This window comes from Ambystoma mexicanum, chromosome 5q, assembly GCF_040938575.1.
Source record: "Ambystoma mexicanum isolate Mex_15411 chromosome 5q, UKY_AmexF1_1, whole genome shotgun sequence".
Taxonomy (NCBI): domain Eukaryota; kingdom Metazoa; phylum Chordata; class Amphibia; order Caudata; family Ambystomatidae; genus Ambystoma; species Ambystoma mexicanum.
The window spans coordinates 905,955,841-905,970,842 of NC_090933.1; the positions used below are offsets into that span (position 1 = coordinate 905,955,841).

At 48.7% G+C, this 15,002-nt stretch overlaps 1 protein-coding gene across 2 annotated transcripts in view; it reads left to right on the forward strand.

Annotated features, from left to right (window-relative positions):
- MATN2 (matrilin 2) overlaps positions 1–15,002 on the forward strand; it is a 606,908-nt gene that overhangs the window by 572,064 nt on the left and 19,842 nt on the right. For both annotated transcript variants that reach the window (XM_069621407.1, XM_069621408.1), the window contains exon 16: positions 6,782–6,877. In XM_069621407.1, the coding sequence (XP_069477508.1) occupies positions 6,782–6,877 (96 nt within the window). The remainder of the gene's footprint in view (positions 1–6,781; positions 6,878–15,002) is intronic.

Here is a 15,002-nt window from a genome sequence, read left to right on the forward strand (position 1 = left end):
CGCACTCGCCCCTTTCGACCGATACACCGACCCTTCATCGGTTGGCCCCCGGTGGCAGTTGTGGTTGCAAAAATTCGAAATGGCCATGGATTGTAAAGACATTACCACGTCAAGGAAAATGAAGTCGCACCTTTTGCTGAATGTCAGGAACGAGGTTCTGCGCATATTCAACTCGCTGTCAATAGCAGACGGCCTTGACGTCTACCAATAAACCAAGGACGCGCTCATGGCCCACTTCATGCCCCAGCTCAATCCAGACTATGAGACATTCATTTTATGTACTACCATCCAACTGGAGGACGAAACACTGGATGCCTATCACACCAGGCTACCGAAGCTCGCAATCTCATGTGAATGTACCAACATCGAAAAGGAAATTCGACAACAGATCATTAATGGGATACATTCAGAGAAGCTGAGGAGAATGGTGCTCAGCGAAAAAGGCATATCTCTCACCAGAATCCTGGAACTTGGCCACCAGAGGGAGTTGGCACATGCCAAAGCAGCGCACATGGGCACGACCCTGCATAAACTCCAACCCGCACTCACGATGGCGACGGTGGCCCAAATCACGAACCGCCAGTACACGAGGGAAGAGGCCGGCAGCAATAACGCATACTCCAGATGGCAACCAAGAACCCTGGGACCCACGGAATGTGGGTGGTGCGGAGGGTCTTGCCACGGCAGATGCAACTGCCCAGCCCAAGGCACCACGTGCGGGGCATGCGGCACAAAGGACAACTACGCCAAAGCCTGCAGATCATCGGGGCTGCCACAACAACCCCAAACTCCCCAAGACAGGACCTCAACCTCGGGAAAGAAGAAGAAGCAAGCCAAGGCTCGCCGAGTCGAGACCGCAAATTCATCGACCGAGGAGGAAGGTGACGATGTGACACAATCCCAGCAAGAGGTTGCAAAAGAGCAATGGAAGAAAGGAATAAAAGTATACCTGGTCTCAGCACTAAACTACGGGGACAACACACCCAAAAGAAAACGGAGAAGGCGGAAATGCCAAATAGCCATCCAAGGACAAGAAACGCAAATTACCATAGACACTCAGCAAGGGTGACAAGTCGCTGCAGTCCAAGATCTATGTTGTAAACGCCGGAATCGAGTGCTACTCAGCCGAGACGCGGCAGAGGACCTTGGCCTCATAAGCTTCATATGCAAGGTGACCGAGTCACAAGACATCAACAGCATTCTCGGGAAGTACCCGAACCTACTCAAGGGGATTGGATGCCTCAAAGGGAAGTCCATCAAGCTGCACATCGATGAGTCTGTCCAACCACAAGCAGTACGACACCAAAAAACACCATTCCACATACAGAACCAGGTGGAGAAAGAGCTCTGGGCACTCGAGAAAGCGGGCATCATTGAGGAAGTGACCGGACCAACACCATGGGTGACACCCATGGTCGTCACCAAGAAACCCAAACAACCCGGGAAAGTGAGAATATGTATTGACATGCGCCTCCCTAATGCAGCAATAAAGTAGGAGCGCCACATCACCCCGACCCTCGATGAGATAGTGGCAGACCTCATAGGATCCAAGATATTCTCGAAGGTCGACCTCAACGCCGGATACCATCAACTTAAACTCCACCGTGATTCCAGGTACATTACAACATTTTCCACTCACATTGGCCTGCGCAGATACAAGCGGCTCAGCTTCGGGATCTCATCTGCAGCCGAAGTATTTCAGCAAACGATCCAGGAGGTAACACGTGGCATCCCAGGGGTACTAAACGTCAGTGATGACATTGTCATACACGCAGAAAACAAGGAAGAACACATACGACGGCTCCACATGCTACTTAGCAGACTCGAGAGTTCAGGGCTCACTATCCACAAGGACAAGTGCGAGTTCCTAATGGAGGAGATCTCTTTTTTTGGATACACCTTCAACAGAGCAGGCATCTCGGCAGACCCCCAAAAAGTAGCAGACATCCAGGCTGCCTCTCCCCTCACCACACCAACGGAGGTACGCAGTTTCCTAGGAATGGCAACCTACTGCGGAAGGTTCATCACCTACCTGGCCACACTATCAGAACCCCTAAGAGAACTCACAAAGGTCAGTATGAAATGGGTGTGGGGCCCCACCTGCCAAAAGGAGTTCGAACAAATCAAGGCATCGCTCTCGGCTGACACCACCATGGCATATTACGATCCCAAGTTGTCGACCGAGCTGTACGTTGATGCCAGCCCAGTGGGCCTAGAAGCCATCCTAATACAAGTGGCCAACACAGGAGAGTCAATGCCGATCGCATGTGCCTCCTGCGCACTGACACCGACGGAGCAACGGTACTCTCATATCGAAAAAGAGGAGATTGCAGTGCTGTGGGGCTGCCACCATTTCAACTATACCTCTACGACCGAAAGTTCAAGGCCTACACGGACCACAAACCACTTTTTCCCATCTTCACGGGTTCATCCTCACATCCCCCTGCCAGGATTGGAAAGTGGTTACTACACTTACAACAATATGATTTTGAATTGGCGTATCAGCCAGGCAGTGGAAACCCGGCTGACTTCTTGTCGAGACACCCGAGAGCGGCCACACATGGAGAAATACACGCAGCGGAAGAAACGGAGGAGCACATTTGCCAGGTAATCCACGCCATGAAATCAAGGGCCATCGGCATTGAAGACATTGTGGAGGCCACGCAAGCCGATCCATGCTGTGACCTAGTGAAAGACACGATCATCTCGGGGGAATGGAAGTCTTTCCTACGGAACATCCACAATCAGACGCCAGAAGCAAAAGAATTCCTAACTGGCATCTTCACAGTGAGACAAGATCTCTCAATCACAGAGGAAGGGCTCATCATAAGAGGGACCCGTATCATCACCCCCGCAAGTATGCAGGATAGAGTCTTGGCATTGGCGCACGAGGGTCACCAATGGATGGTAAGAACCAAGGCCCGGATCAGACACCATGTCTGTTTCCCACAGATCGATGGGAAGGTGGAGCACCTTATCAACACATGTCTCCCATGCCAAATAACCGGGGCGCCGCCTAATCCTGAACCTATACTATCAGCAGAGAGAGGGTCCTCTAGATGGGACCCCATTAGCATAAACTTCTGCAAGATACAGGAAGGGACGTACCTACTAGTGGCGATCGACGACCACTCCAGGTACCCAGAGGTCGAAATCGTAACATCCACAGCGGCGGAGGTGGTCATACCCGCGATGGAGAAGATGTTCGCCACTCACAGCCGCCAAAAGCGAATTCGGAGCGACAATGGCCCACCATTCCAGGGAGAGGAGTTCAGGAAATACCTCACCGAACTCGACATTCAGTACCACCACATCATGTCCAGGTGGCCGCAGGCAAACAGCGATGTGGAACGATTAATTCGAACAATAAACAAAGTCCTGCGCCTGTCGCGCGCAAACTCAAGCCCCTGGAGAGTGGACCTCTAAAGATTCCTGAGGAATTACCAAGTAACACCACACAGCATGACAGGTATATCGCCAGCGGACATAATGTTCAGAACCATCTTCAATTCATCCATTCTACATCACCCGAGCAGAAGCACAGACACATACGACAGGGCACGCACCGAACTAAGAAGAACTGTGGCCAACGAGCATATGAGCAACAAGAGGAGTGCCAAGAAGTCCCATCACTCTGTAGGCGACCAGGTGGTAATGGTGAGAAACCCATCCAAGTCAAAATTGGACACACAATACGACTCCGTCCCATGGACCATAACCCAAAGACACGGGACTATGGTAACAGCCAGGGGGGACAAAGACAAGTGACAAGAAACGCGTCTTGGTTCAAGACAGTCCCAAAAGATATATGGACGGATGGTGAACCGCAACCTGAAGAAGAAGACGACCAGCCAACGGGAGAAGAGCGAAGTCACCAGGAAGGCGAAATGACCAGGGACGACAGGGTGGAAGAACTGTCAACCGAACCAGAGCTGGGTGAGCCCAACTGTGAAGGTGAGCAACCCGAGGGAAGTCAAGGGATAGGACCCAGGAGTGGACGTCATGAACTAAGAACTGCGCCCCGACCCCAGCCAGGCTCAGAGACTATGAGCGGTAGAAGGCCAGCCCGAGAGACTACTGAACTCACTGTCTTAAACAGTTGTCCAAGTTAGTATTGTTGTGTTAATGTTTGGTTATAATAAAGGAGGAATGTTATATCCGCCTTACGTCCCGCGACGCGGGGACCTAAGGCGTTCCAAATAAAAGCCCTGCCCACGCTCAGAAAGAGCAGTTCCGGACAAGACAGCAACACGTTTGGTGTCCGTGCCAAATCATTGCTCCCGCCAGGGCTGCGCAACGGGGCCGGGCAGCATAGGGCCCTGTTCTCATGTCTCCTGCCGACACATCGTCAGGGAGACACAATCTAACAGGCCCATTGCCCCTTTAAGGAGAAGCGTCATGACATTGTCATGACGCTCCTCAAATAAAAGGGGCTCTGCTAGCACGTGAAGAGCAGTGCAGCAGAGACCCAGGAAGCAGCCGCTCGTGTCTGTGTCGTTCTTTGTGTCTCCATAATGCCGTGTGATCACGGCCTTGTGCAGCAGCCCCAGCCTGGGTGGCCCCAGCCCCCACACCGAGGCTGCAGTCTGCTGGGTGCTCCCAGCATGTGTGTCCCGACCCGGTGCTCCGGGTCCCGCAGTGTGATCCCTGCCCTGTGTTTGCTGTGTGCCCGCAGCGTGACTGTCTGGCCAGGTGACCCTGGTGCTTGGTGTGGCCCGCCCCAGTGACCGGAGGCAGGCCACCACAGATGGAGGAGCATGGAGCTGAGGCCTTGGAGGGTGGGAGGTAGATTGACTCTGTTTTAGATTAATTGAGCATCAGGCAGCGAAGTGCCATGCATTGTTGAATGGCAGTTAGACATCAAATGACGCGGAAGGAAAACTCAAGGTTAAAAGAGGGGAAGGAGAAAAGGACTGGGGTTTCGCCGGCAAAGAGGTGAGACAGGAATACAAAGGAGGAGATGTGTTTACCAAGGGTTGAGGTGTAGAGGGGAAGAGCAGGGGAACACGGGCAGAACCTTGCGGGATCCCAACAGGTAGAGAGACTGCGCATGAGGTTCCGGCATCACAAGAGATGCAGAATAAGTAAGGGGCAATACAGACAATGGCACTGCCATGGGAGCGGAGGTAGAAGAGTCGGGATGAGTGCTCGACAGCAGGGGTGTTGCAAGGCCTGGAAAAGATCTGGGGCTAGGCTGTCAGGACTGTCGGGACTCGGGGCTAGCTACCCTTTTAGTTGTAGCCCCTGAGCTTCTATCCAGGGCTACAACCAAAAGACCTGGGGCGATAGCCCCTTCAGCACCCCCCATACCCCTAGCAATGACAGCACTGAAGGCAGCCGAGTGGCATCCAGACCAGAGAGAACCCGAGTGCGTGCTCCCCAAGGAATGCAATGCGTGATATGGTTGAGTACCACTAGTGCAAGGATTATAGATCAGTGAGGGGGGAGACGGGGCAATAGCGAGCAGGGCTGTTGGATTGTTGGGATTGGCCAGGGTCGTTCACGAGGAGTAGGGCGTGGCCACCTAATAGCAGTCAGGGGAGGTGGGGAGGTACCGCAGGCAGGAGCAGAGGCCGCTTTTTGTGGCGGGAGGGGAGCTGATGGGCACCAGCGGGAGGCTGGGCACCAGGGGGGAATCGGAAGGGGCACCCCGCCCCCCCCCCCATTACCCCTCCAGTCCGCCGCTGCCTAGAGGCGAGGGAAAGGTTTGAGAGATGGAAGTCCTAAGGGATGCCAGTTAGTTAATAGTCTCGGGTGCAAAGGGATTGCCAAGGCCCCAGGCCACGTTAGTGGGGCAGACAACGGGTGCACGTTCAGCTGGAGGGGTGGCTGCAAAGTGCCAGAGAAAGGAGGAGAAGAGAGTAGGGGATGAGGGGAGAAGGGTGGGGGGTGGAGGGGGGCTGGAGAGTGATTTTAGAGATGTTAGAGGAAAAGCAGCAAGCAAGTAGTAACCATTCATGGTAAGTAGCAAGCAAATGTCCATGTTCTCCTGCATCTTTTACAGAACGATCCCAGCACTGGAGATTTAAGGCCCTAACTTTTTACAGGCAGATCTTGGGGCCTTTGTGCAACGTGTTCCGTGTGTACTGGGGCACAAGGAGGGCAACGTCAGTCATACGAACTGCAGCAAAACAGCCGTTGCTTCAGTCCGTATTACAGAGAAAGGTGTTGAACCAGCTCAGCATGTTCCTGGCTACCGAGCAGCAACGAGGTGACGCGTATTGCCTCGTTCCTAGAATTGCAATGTTGGAACATTTTAAGTCCTGAATACTACGTTTAAGTGCACAAAAAGTGCCCTTGGTAGCTTTAGGCTGCACGAGTCCAGCGAGAAAACTCAGAACTTGGCAACGTCTCCATTATCTTCAGATCTGTGATTTTATCGAGATTTAAGGGTAGGAGGGGGGCGAAGCGAGAAGCTCTTGGGTAATAATAACATCTTCAGGGGTGCTCTAGAGGAAGGCTGACTGGGAAAGCATGCCTGGTACCTGACAAAGTGACTAGTTGCTTTACAACAGAGAACGGGATTTCAAGTCAATGGGCCAATTGCGCCACCTGCCGGAAAAAATGTATAGCACAGCACATTAATAACACAAATGCTATTTTAACACCAAAGTGAATCTTACAAATGGGTGCGTTACTTTATTCTGAGTGTTTGACAGCCTTACAGTTAGCTCGTTGTGTAAATAAGGGTAACTTAGACAAAGGATGGAACCTGCTTGCCCCAGCCACTTGTGTTGCCGTGCAAAATGCTAACAATCGACTGTTTTTCCTCCTTTTCTAGAAGTCTCTGAAGAACCTGCTGCTCCCTTCGCCAGAAGCAGCGGCGAGCCTGGTTCCTGTTCGATACCGGCTATCCATTTTAAAACATTGGTTGAAGGTGAGGAATTGATTTTTGAGGGCAACACTGACTCAAAGTATTCCAGATACACTGCACGTCCAATAACAACCTCGCCCTCTTTACCTCCATTGTTGGGACATACGCCAGTTAAAAAGATACCTTGCCTGGATAGCTTGAAACGACCACTAGCAATGTGATTCTAGCACCGTGCAATGCAACGGCGCAGGCGCTCAGGCCACTGACTACCTGCTCACGACTCCCATTGCGATTACATGGAAAGGATGCTTTCATACATAGTGACAGGGCCGGCCCCAGGATTTATGGGGCCAAGTGCAGCAAATTAAGTGCGGGCCCCTTAATTTGCATTTGATGACATCACAGGAAGTGACATCAAAAGATAATGATCACTATGTATGTAGGCAGGAGCGAAAACATGGTAAAAAAAACAAAAATATATATATAAAAATAATCAGAGAGGATAATTTCCAATAACTACACTAGCAAAATATAAAAGGTGCCCGCCTTTTAAACCCAATGATTTATAATGAAATATTCCAAAGAAAACAAAATCCAAACATGGGACATGCGCTTCAATGGCACTTTTATGTGTTCTTGTGTGTAAGCGTCTGCATTGAAAACATGACAACCTGGTGTGAATTCCTAGTAACTTGAGCAAGCAAACTTTTTTAAATGCTGGCCTCAAAAACACACAGCAGGCTTTGCGTCCACCCAGTGAAAAAAGTGGGGGGACGCTGTCCACCCACATGTATTGACTTGTGCCCTGAAAATCAGTACAGAGCCAGAACCATGGAAAATATCTCCTCCAGTCTCCAGGATGACAACCTATCTTGTCACATCCTTGGTAAATATTCATGGGTCATTTGCATGCTTCATATACAATGTGAGGAAAATGGTACATTGTACTTAAACACTTTTTGGCTTGGCAAATATAAACATGTGGAAATAAGGCAAATAGCTAAAACTGTGTGATATGTTTAATTGTGCTGGATGAAGGCTCAGATTTTAGGCAGCTAACTGCTGCTTTGCATGTGCTTTCAAAATAAAAATGCCTCTTTGCAGTTCTTAACACTAGTAAATTGCACCCACTTTAAACGCTCTGCTTTAGGAAAGAAAGTGATCAGCAGTGCTTACCAGGCCCAGAGTGCCTATTGGGCGGCTTGGAGAGTGGCATTTGTCTCTCCAGCGTTGCAGCAGAACGTTGACAGGCAGCACGTTGCCTCACCAGAAGAAACAATAGGGAGCCAAACCTAGAGGGAGAACAGCCGCTTTAAAAAACATAAGCGTCCCCTTCTTCATGCATGCTGCAGCATGTGCCACCAGCATGCTCAGAGTGGACCGCAGCTAGTTTAGGGACTCCGAGCACACGGCCCGCACTGCAGCCTGCAAGAAGAGGTAGTCAACGGCACCCTCAGCGCAGGGCTTTATGAGCGTGAGGCTAAGTGCAGTTGCACACGCCTAGTGACGGCCATACATAGTGAGGTATAACTTTGACAGTGACCCTATAGTTGAGTTTCAGGACTCGGCTGACAATTTGCATATCTAGAAGATATAGCAATTTGAAACAGACACGTAACTATGCTTGCGCGTTTACGTGTGCGTGTGTGTGTGTGTGTGCGTGTGCGTGTGCGTGTGATGTCGAATGATTACACCTCAATGGTGTCACTCTCAGTCTAAAGTGGTAACCATGTGTCCTTCCTCACCTGGCAACGTGTATCCAAATGTGAAACAGGCAGGATTCAAACAATACACGGAGGCGCAGCTGTGTATGGTAGCTACCATCTTTAATTAGTATTCCTGTGAACTAACCCCAACATGAACCCTTCCCCTTCCTCAGTGGTGCAGCACCATTGAGCAGATCGGGGTTTAACCCCCCACTCAACCCCCATCCCTCTGACATTTTTGACTATGTTGACCTACAGAGCCGTTGCCAAACAGAACAGGACACAGACATTAAATGGTACTTAAGCATCACTGTTAACAAAGGCCCTGCAATTATTAACGTTAATCATTTCATTGTTACTACCTGCATTCATATGCATTTGTTTTTAGGGAATTGAAATTGGGAGGTGGGGTTAGTACTTGCATGCCAGGGGAGTGATTGAAAGTGTGGGGCAGGAGACAACTCATTCTCACATCACTTCTTAAGTGTGTGGTTTCAGACGTGGGGGAGAGAGTTAACTGCTTGTAACATTGAAGCTTCACCAGAATAGTCTCATTAGAATGCGCAAAGTAGTTAGATGCCCCCACACACATAAGTTTGCCCCACCCCCACAGTCTCTAAAGTTAGCACCTCTCCCAACATTTGAAGGTTTAGCCCTGCCGAAATTTCGGCCTAGATGCGCCCCCGCCCTTCCTTGACGTCACTTCCTTCTCCCATGCCCAGAGAGATCGACCACATACATAATGAGGTGAACAGAATAGACAGCTCAATGTGGTCCGACATTACAACTTCCCCCCATTCTATATATACAGTCCATTACCCCTTTTCTTTAATTAGCTGAATAGGTTTCTCTTCTACTCGACCTGGTCGCTCCACAGCTGGTTGTTCTGGGATATCCTTCATTTTTTTCCACTTTCCCGCAACATTTTCATGGTCTCGATTTTCACCATCTCCTAAGTATGAGATCTCAAAGACATCCTCACTAAACTCCAGTGTTCTGAGAGACTCTGCTTCGCAGACGTTTCATTGCTCCTTTTAAAGTTTCTTGTAATGCCCTTCATATCATTTTGGGATGTTATCAATGAGCCTCGTTTCCTTGTGATGACCAGGGGGTCAGGATGAAATGGGGACGTGCCCTTGCGATGGTTGGGTTGTTTTACCACCACTACATCTCCAATGCATAAGGAGGATTATTTCACCCTCCCGCGTTTGTGGGCATGTGTTTTCAATTGTGATTTGACTTGTGTATAGCATTCTCGCAAGCACTAGTCATGTGGCCTTTTGTCAGCACTTGTTAGTAGCTGTGGTAATCATGTCTTGACAATTCTCCCAAACTTAAACTTCCACAGGGACAACCCCCCTGTGGTGCTGTGAGGCATATTGTGATAGTCTGTCAACAGCTGGTAAAGCATCGGTTCTAAGGGTCACCCAGTCAGATGTGATAACTGCAGTATTTTCTTGAGATTAGCCATGAATCGTACCCGTGTGTCATTGGCCTCAGGCCATAATGGAGTGACTCGTCGATGTTTGAAGCCTGGATACTCTGCAAAGGTTTTGAAATCCTGACTCATAAAAGGTGGGACATTATCCGACTTGGCATTTTGAGGCACACCATATGCCATGAATATTTTGTCGAGAGAAGGTATCACATTGATGGACGCTGTGGAGGTTACAACCTGGGTTTCTGGGAATCTAGAGTACTCATCTAATGTGACTAGGATGTACAACTCTCTATTAATCAGTCCCAAAAAATCTATTGCAACCTCCTCCCAGACTGTCTTGGGAAGAGCAGTCACGTGTAGAGGTTCTGAACTTGTTTGAGGAATGATAATTTGTCAGGTGGCGCATTTCCTTAGTGTGCCTCACAACTGCGTATCCATTTTGGAAATCATACTTTCGGACAAAGCATTCGTGGGCCAACTCAGTAACTTATTGATACAGTGTAATGTGGATCACAATGTTTGTTCCTTCGAGGAGGATGTGTTCAGTCAGGGAAAATTCATAATTAGGTTTGAGATGTCGGTGGCACTCACCAGACATTCCTGAGATGCCATTAGTTTTGCACGTTTTCACTTACTGTTTATAGGCAATGTTTGATGATGGAAAGTGTTGGATCCTGCTCCGGCTCGTGTGATCTGTATTCCAGGTCAAAATATGAGGACTTTGCTTGTTGCACAATCTAATTTATCTCTGTCAGCGATGGACAGTTCTACGCTTGATGATTGTGTGGGATGGCGAGACAAGAAAATCTCCAGGTGGTCTTCTTTGCCAGATCTACATCTACGTAATAGTCCTGGAGTCATAAACCCCACCTGGCAATTCGGGCGAGGCATAAGTGCCTGTGGATTTCCAAAAATGTTGAACAGCGCTTGATGATCTGTGGCTATTGTGAATGCCTTCCCTTGTAAGAATAGGTGAACATTTTCACAGACCCACAGTACAGCTAGGCTTTCCTTCTCTGCATGGAAGTATGCCTGTTCAGTGACTCTGAGGCTCTGACTAGAGCAGGAAACAATGTGTGTTGAGGTGAAGAGGGCTCGTATTGTGCAATGATAGCTCCCAAACCCACTGGGCTCACTTCTACCGGGTTAAAATAGGACACGCTGATAGACAACGTTATTGGTTTACAGATTTTGTCATACGCTCGCGGACATTCGTCCACATGAAGTCACTGTTGTGTTTCATGAGGTCTCAGAGTGGTGCACTGATGGTCGCAAAGTCTTGTGCATATCTTCCATGCCATGATGTTGGAGCTATCACACCGCCAACATCATGGCACATGCATTTTGACACAGATCCCGGCACACAGGGACTCGGCAGATGAGTGAGATACACTACAGAATTTCAATTGCACATTAGGAATAACTTGAAAAACTGATCAGAGGACACTCCTCCCAGGAAACTCTGATCAGAAATCTGAAAATCAGTAATTAAGATTCAGAATCTATTTGGATACAGTTATCGCATGTTATCTATTGAAGCACAGCCCTGAAGAAGAGCAAAGCTCAAAAAACATGTTGGCTAGATACTTGTTTTTCACATTGTTGTACCAACTTGAACTCATTTAATACACTATGAAGTGTTTGTTAGGGAGAATTTTCATTTATGTGCTAATTTCCTCCCACCTTAGAGACCCCCAGCTCTTTTGCTGGATTTAGGACTTTTTAATGTTAACTCCTGAGTGAGTGGGACCTTGCTCTCACTCCCTCATGTGTTTCTCCCTCACCAGGATGTTATGTTTTCCTGTTTTTGGAGTCTGACAAACTCCATAGGTCTCTGCTTTTTTAATAGGGACACACAGCACCCTCAGTGCAGTGTCACCGAGTAGTCCATTGGATTTCTCTTAACGTTTAAATACCTTTTCTTGGGTAAACTACTGTTCCCAAGAATAGCAAGGTGAAATTGATCTTACTTAACGTTTTACTTTGCAGGTCCAGCACACACCATATCATGTGGAGTGCTGGGGGGTTACCTAGTAGCCCCTTATCCTACTTTCTCATGTAGCATTTGTTGTTACCCTCACTTCTTTAAATGGCTGGTGGCAGTGGTTTACTTTTTACTACCAGTATGCATTCTTACCACAGGCTGATCCCTCATCTGCAGTACAGCACCCATGGGTGACCATTTTGTCAAAATGGCCCCTGTCTTCTTTTTTCACCATTTTCAGTTTGTGAGGGCTTTCTCGGATTTGACTCTGTAAGTTGAGAGAGGTTTGAGCCCTTTGTGTGTTTTGACTTAGGCAGGCTTCAGCCCTGAAGCCCGCCCCTGGCTTCAGTGTGTCTGGAAGGACAGAAGTGAGGGAGGGTTCCAAAACTCCCCTTTCCATTGTATCTAGGTGTGCCTGAACGAAACCAATCCTGATTGGCCGGCGGGCTGTCCGGGAAGGACAGCCAACATGCTGGATGATTGACAGCCTAGGGCTGTGAATGAATGAGAATTAACTTAATAGGTGAGGTTCTTGGGACTAGTGGCAGAGTCGACCACTGGAAGAAACATCCAAAGAAGAAATCACGAAGAGACGCAACCTCCTGGACCTCAAAGTGCCCCGTGAAGCCCTGCTGCTGTACTGACCTCCTTTTTTGCATCGACGGAGAAGCTCTCGATAGAATTACTTCTCTCCTGGGGCTGGTGGGACCAACTAGCCCCAAGACAAACTCTACCTTGTCACAACCCCCGACTTGCTGTGCCTCCACAGTGCTGCAGAACCCCAATGCCAGGGGTCGAGTGCTCAGTATCAAGTGCAAAGTCTTCCGTGGAACAAATCCAGCCAAAAGCTCCAGGAGCCTAAAGAACACTCCATAAGCAGTAAAACCCAACCCAGAGTCCCCTCACAAGAGTTCAGGACTGAGGGAGCAAGGAAAGTCAAACCGGGGATATTCATTCTGCATCAGTGCTGATTGCGAGGCGCTGAAACCATGAAGAGCTGCTGAAACAAAGAAAATCCATAGCTGACGAAGTCCTTTCCTGAATACTGCCGCAAGAGCCCACCAGACGTCCTCCCTCTTGCCCCCAAAACTCATGTATCCCTTATTTAAATCCAGTTAGGAGAACACGGTCAGGCCATTGAGGAGGTGGATCATATCTGTGATCCTGGGTGCCCGATGCCTCTCTCGATGGATAGCCTTATTTGGGAGGTACATATCAACGCATAACCAAATGCGTTTATCTGATCATTTTTTAGGAACCAGGACAATGGAAGGCCCCCATTAGTTTGGGCTGTTGCTGGCCCCCATTAGTTTGGGCCGTTGCTGGTTCTATAATGTTTTGTTTAAGTAGGTGATGCAACTATCTTCAACTTGGTGTTGGATGCCTATCGGTATGCCCCGGTAGTGTGGAGCAATCGGTTTGACAGAGGTGTCTATGTACAAACATATTTGATGATATTTTACTGTCCCCAAGCCTTGGAAGAGAGATGGGAACAGTTGTTTAATTCTGTCCACCATATCAAAATACTGGTTTTCCATTAGTCTAGAGCCTTCTTAAAACTGAGGATGCTTCCACTTTCAGTTGCTGCCTTCAGAATATAGAGTTATATTTTGGTTGCATTTGTTTTATAGCAGCACGTGGCATGCGACGTACCGGTATGCGGTAATGGTGTTTGTGAGCCGTAGGGAAAAATGTCAACTTCAGCAGGCCGTAGTGTTGGCGCACAGGGTCATCGGATGTAAGCTTCTTCCCTTATAACATGAACTGTTGCATCTGTGTCAACTAGAAATTCCAGGTGCTGATCATTGATTCGAAGCAGTAGTGTAGGGCTATTGTCAAGAGCTGTTTGATTTCCCAGTGCAAATACATAGGGTCTCATCACGAGTTGGGCAGTAGCCCTAAAATGCGGCCATAACGCTATTATCGCTGCATTTAAGTGTCCGCCCAATCACGGATCTGGCAGCATTTACCCCCAGCTATAATCTGGGAGTAAATGTACCAATGTAATACCCATTTTCGGGTGCAATTAGCACAGTTCTATTAGCGCGTGCTAATTGCAATGAAAATACCCCATTGGGTCCAATGGTCCCAATGGGGAATAGCCATTACTGCCAAACCCTTGATCTGGCGCTAATAGTGCCGAACCGGGTGGCGGTAACTCTATTAACCCGGGCCGTATCCCGGTGGTAATACTGCCGGGATACCGCCCAACTCGTGATGAGGCCCATAGACTTTCATTTTATATGTTACAGGAAAGGAACTTGGGTCACTAGTGGATTGTGGACGTGTCTCAGATAACAAATGTTTTGATGTGCAGTGGGTCGCCGATTTCTCTCAGAGGATGGTCTTTTGTCTGCAGGAGACCGGTGTCTGTATCTGTTCCCATCAGAGGACTGTTTAAGCATTTTCTCACTCCGCCCAGTATGGTTTTGAAGTTGCAGGCAGCAAAGTAAATGCAGACGTGCTAGTGACCCAGCAGACGGCCTTGAAATGATTTTCTCTGCTGCAGAAGGAACGGAATTGGCCCATTGCTGGACATGTGCCCTCATGGGGAAAAGCGTAACCACATCAGAAGCAAATTCGGTCTGTTGGTTGTGGAGGCTGTGTTGACGAAACAAGTTTGTGAACTGTCACCTTTGCATTTTAAGAGTGTTTGTGGCTTCAATTTGTTGTTCGATGGCCACGTTAGTGCATGCAATGGTCAATATTTCATCAAGAATGCAAGGTTGCTGTAATAGTTTACTGCGGACGGCAGTGGATTTGCACGCTGCAGTGGCCTGGGATTTAAGGCTTCTTCATTGGAATAACGGTGGAAATTGCAGTGTTTCATGTGCGTGCAGAAGTGCATCACAAAGGTATCCATGGTCGCACCTTTAGCTTGAGTGGTAGTGTGAAACAAATGACGTTCACAATCCACATTTGTGTGTGGAGCAAAGTTGTTAATTAGTGCGTCCCTTAATGCTGGCAAAGTTATTGTGGCATCATCTGAAAATTTGTAGAGAATGTCACGCACTGAAGCACCTACACATAGTATCAGGAGGCTCTTCTTCCTATAAT